The following is a 3,561-nucleotide window of genomic DNA, read 5'->3' as shown; positions in this document are numbered from 1 at the left end:
TTTGTTATCTTTCTGTTAAACATTAGAAAGAAGGCGGAGCATACTTGTAAGAATGCTCACTCTCTCCTCTCGCTGTATGTGCATGCTCTCCTCTCTCTCTCTCAGTATGTGTGCATGCTCACTCTCTCCTCTCTTTCAGTATGTGCATGCTCTCCTCTCTCTCAGTATGTGTGCATGCTCACTCTCTCCTCTCAGTATGTGCATGCTCACTCTCTCCTCTCTCAGTATGTGTACATGCTCACTCTCTCCTCTCTATGCGTGCATGCTCTCTCTCTCCTCTCTCTCAGTATGTGTGCATGCTCACTTTGCTCTCTCTCCTCTCTCCCGAGAGAGGAGAGTGAGCAAAGCATGCACTGCTCTCTCCTCTCAGTGTGTGCATGCTCACCTCTCTCTCCTTTCTCGGTGGTGTTTTCAAATCTAACGGTAATTGTTTACGAGACTGACGCACTCATCTGAGACTAAGTCCCTCAACAGCAGTCATGACTTTCTGGAACCTGACTCTGCCATATGTACAAGGTGAAGACAATGTGTGACGGGGGTGTTGGGGGGCAGAGCTCCCTCTCCTCTCTCTCAGTATGTGTGCATGCTCACTTTGCTCTCCCTTCTTTCACATTATTATCTAATTATAATCTAAACCAAGAAACGGTAATGTCACAATCTTGTCAGGAAGAATGGTTACATCCTAATTCAGAGCCATTTTTTTTACTCGTTGCTTCCTCTCTCCCGCCCTCCCTCATTTCCACCCTTTCAATCTGCGCAGGGCTTGGTTTCCGTCTTTCAGCTGGACGTAGCCGCGATCACATACATACGCTAGAGCGGTTCATCGATATCTTAGACCCCAGAAAGAAATGGCTGAGGATAGTATTTACTATAGTATCTAGGTTATAATGTGTGACGGGGGTGTTGGGGGGCAGAGCTCCCTCTCCTCTCTCTCAGTATGTGTGCATGCTCACTTTGCTCTCCCTTCTTTCACATTATCTAATTATAATCTAAACCAAGAAACGGTAATGTCACAAAATCTTGTCAGGAAGAATGGTTACATCCATATTCAGAGCCATTTTTTTTACTCGTTGCTTCCTCTCTCCCGCCCTCCCTCATTTCCACCCTTTCAATCTGCGCAGGGCTTGGTTTCCGTCTTTCAGCTGGACGTAGCCGCGATCACATACATACGCTAGAGCGGTTCATCGATATCTTAGACCCCAGAAAGAAATGGCTGAGGATAGTATTTACTATAGTATCTAGGTTATAATAATTTGTGAGACAGTCTCATATGAGTGCGTCAGTCTCGTAAACAAAGTCCCTCAACAGCAAAATACATATATGTATTTGGCGTTAGAGCTTAAACAGGTTCCAGAGTCATTTGACTGCTGTTGAGGGACTTAGTCTCAGATGAGTGCGTGTCTCGTAAACAACAGCAAAATATATTTATACATATATGTACAAATACATTATATATATATATATATATATATATATATATATATATATGTATATATATATATATATATATATATATATATATATATATATATATAAATACATATATGTATACAAATACATTATATATATATATATATATATATATATATATATATATATATATAAATACATATATGTATACAAATACATTATATATATATATATATATATATATATATATATATATATATATATATATATATATATATATATATAAATACATATATGTATTTCATATATGTATTTATATATATATATTATATATATATATATATTATATATATATATATATATATATATATATATATATATATATATATATATATATATATATATATATATATATATAAATACATACATGTGTGTGTGTGTGTGTGTGTGTTTTAGAAATGGATCGTTATCATTATCGCTATGTTTTGGATGTGCGTTTAAGGTGTAGAGAAGTTGGTGGAAAGGAACCGTGCTGTGATGCCTACGAGATGCTGAGGAATCGGCGTGAGGGGAGAAATGAGAGGGAAGGAGGAGGATGGAGAAGGGAGAGAGGGTAAGAGGAAGGGAGTATGTGCGTGACCTTGCGTGGACGTGGCATCATATGTGTGTGTGTGCATGTACATATGGCAAGTTAGAGAGGTTCCAGAAAGTCATTTGACTGCTGTTGAGGGACAGTCTCAGATGAGTGCGTGTCTCGTAAACAAAGTCCCTCAACAGCAGTCAAATGACTTTCTGGAACCTGTTTAAGCTCTAACTTGCCATATGTACAAGGTGAAGACTGTGTGACGGGGGTGTTGGGGGGCAGAGCTCCCTCTCCTCTCTCTCAGTATGTGTGCAAGCTCACTTTGCTCTCCCTTCTCTCTGTTCACATTATTATCTAATTATAATCTAAACCTAGAAACGGTAATGTCACAATCTTGTCAGGAAGAATGGTTACATCCTAATTCAGAGCCATTTTTTTTACTCGTTGCTTCCTCTCTCCCGCCCTCCCTCATTTCCACCCTTTCAATCTGCGCAGGGCTTGGTTTCCGTCTTTCAGCTGGACGTGGCCGCGATCACATACATACGCTAGAGCGGTTCATCCGAGAAAGAGCAATTTGTTCGACATGAATTCCACACACACCGCACACACAATGCAATTTCGACATGAATTCCACACACACACCGCACACACAATGTAATTTGTTCGACATGAATTCCACCCCTCACATACACACAGAATGTAATTTGTTCATTAATTCTACCCTCGCATACACACGAACATACACGACCACACACACAAAATACACAAGGTCGATACGAGCAGATGCCCGAGCCAAGGTATTTATGAATTAGAAAAAAATGATTCAAGGTCGTTTCCCATTACAGTCCAGACGCTTATGGGCAAGCAAGCGAGAAAGATCGTCAGCAGCCGATATCTTAGACCCCAGAAAGAAATGGCTGAGGATAGTATATACTGTAGTATCTAGGTTATAATAATTTGTGTAATTATTACTATGTTCGATATTTTTATATTAATTATACTGTGCTTTGTAACCGTAATCTACAGAACATTGTATCCTGTGGGATGTTATTTTCACTGTATATTACCCATTGGCAGATTCCAACTCGTCAACGAGATCGTGTACGGATCTCTTCGCGGATTGACCCTAAATACCCGAAAATTGCGGGTGCCGAGGGAGCCCTGGATGATCACCCCCTGCAGCGGGTGCTCCCAGTGCAACTAGCGTATACATGACCCGAGAAGACGGCCCAGGCATCCGTTGTCCTCTCTGCTATGTTCGTTGTCCTCTCTGCTATCTTCGTTTTCTGAAGAAAGTTCTGAAGCTGTTGCGAGGACGGGCCTATTTCACAGAGGTCAAAGGGCCGAGAAGAAGAAGGCCAAGAAGAAGAAGGCTGAGGGCTCCTTGAAAACATCGAGCACCTCGGAATCATATATATATGATGAAAGGGCCGAGAAGAAGGCCGAGAAGGCCGAGAAGAAGGCCGAGAAGGCCGAGAAGAAGGCCGAGAAGGCCGAGAAGGCCGAGAAGAAGGCCGAGAAGGCCGAGAAGAAGGCCGAGTATAAGGCCGAGAAGGCCGAGAAGGCCG

The 3,561-nt window shown here is 41.4% G+C and overlaps 1 protein-coding gene across 1 annotated transcript in view; it reads left to right on the top strand.

The window, feature by feature from the left end:
• Window positions 1-479: 479 nt before the first annotated feature.
• LOC138862510 (axoneme-associated protein mst101(2)-like) overlaps window positions 480-3,561 on the top strand; it is a 7,893-nt gene continuing 4,811 nt past the window's right edge. Inside the window, exons 1-3 of the mRNA XM_070124906.1 lie at window positions 480-527; window positions 3,071-3,198; window positions 3,326-3,561. The exon at window positions 3,326-3,561 is cut by the window's right edge and continues 405 nt beyond it. Of these exons, the coding sequence (XP_069981007.1) occupies window positions 480-527; window positions 3,071-3,198; window positions 3,326-3,561 (412 nt within the window). The remainder of the gene's footprint in view (window positions 528-3,070; window positions 3,199-3,325) is intronic.

The sequence above is a fragment of the Penaeus vannamei genome, chromosome 9, assembly GCF_042767895.1.
Source record: "Penaeus vannamei isolate JL-2024 chromosome 9, ASM4276789v1, whole genome shotgun sequence".
NCBI lineage: Eukaryota > Metazoa > Arthropoda > Malacostraca > Decapoda > Penaeidae > Penaeus > Penaeus vannamei.
The sequence above is the reverse complement of the archived record's forward strand: the minus strand, read 5'-3'. Positions and strand labels throughout refer to the sequence as shown.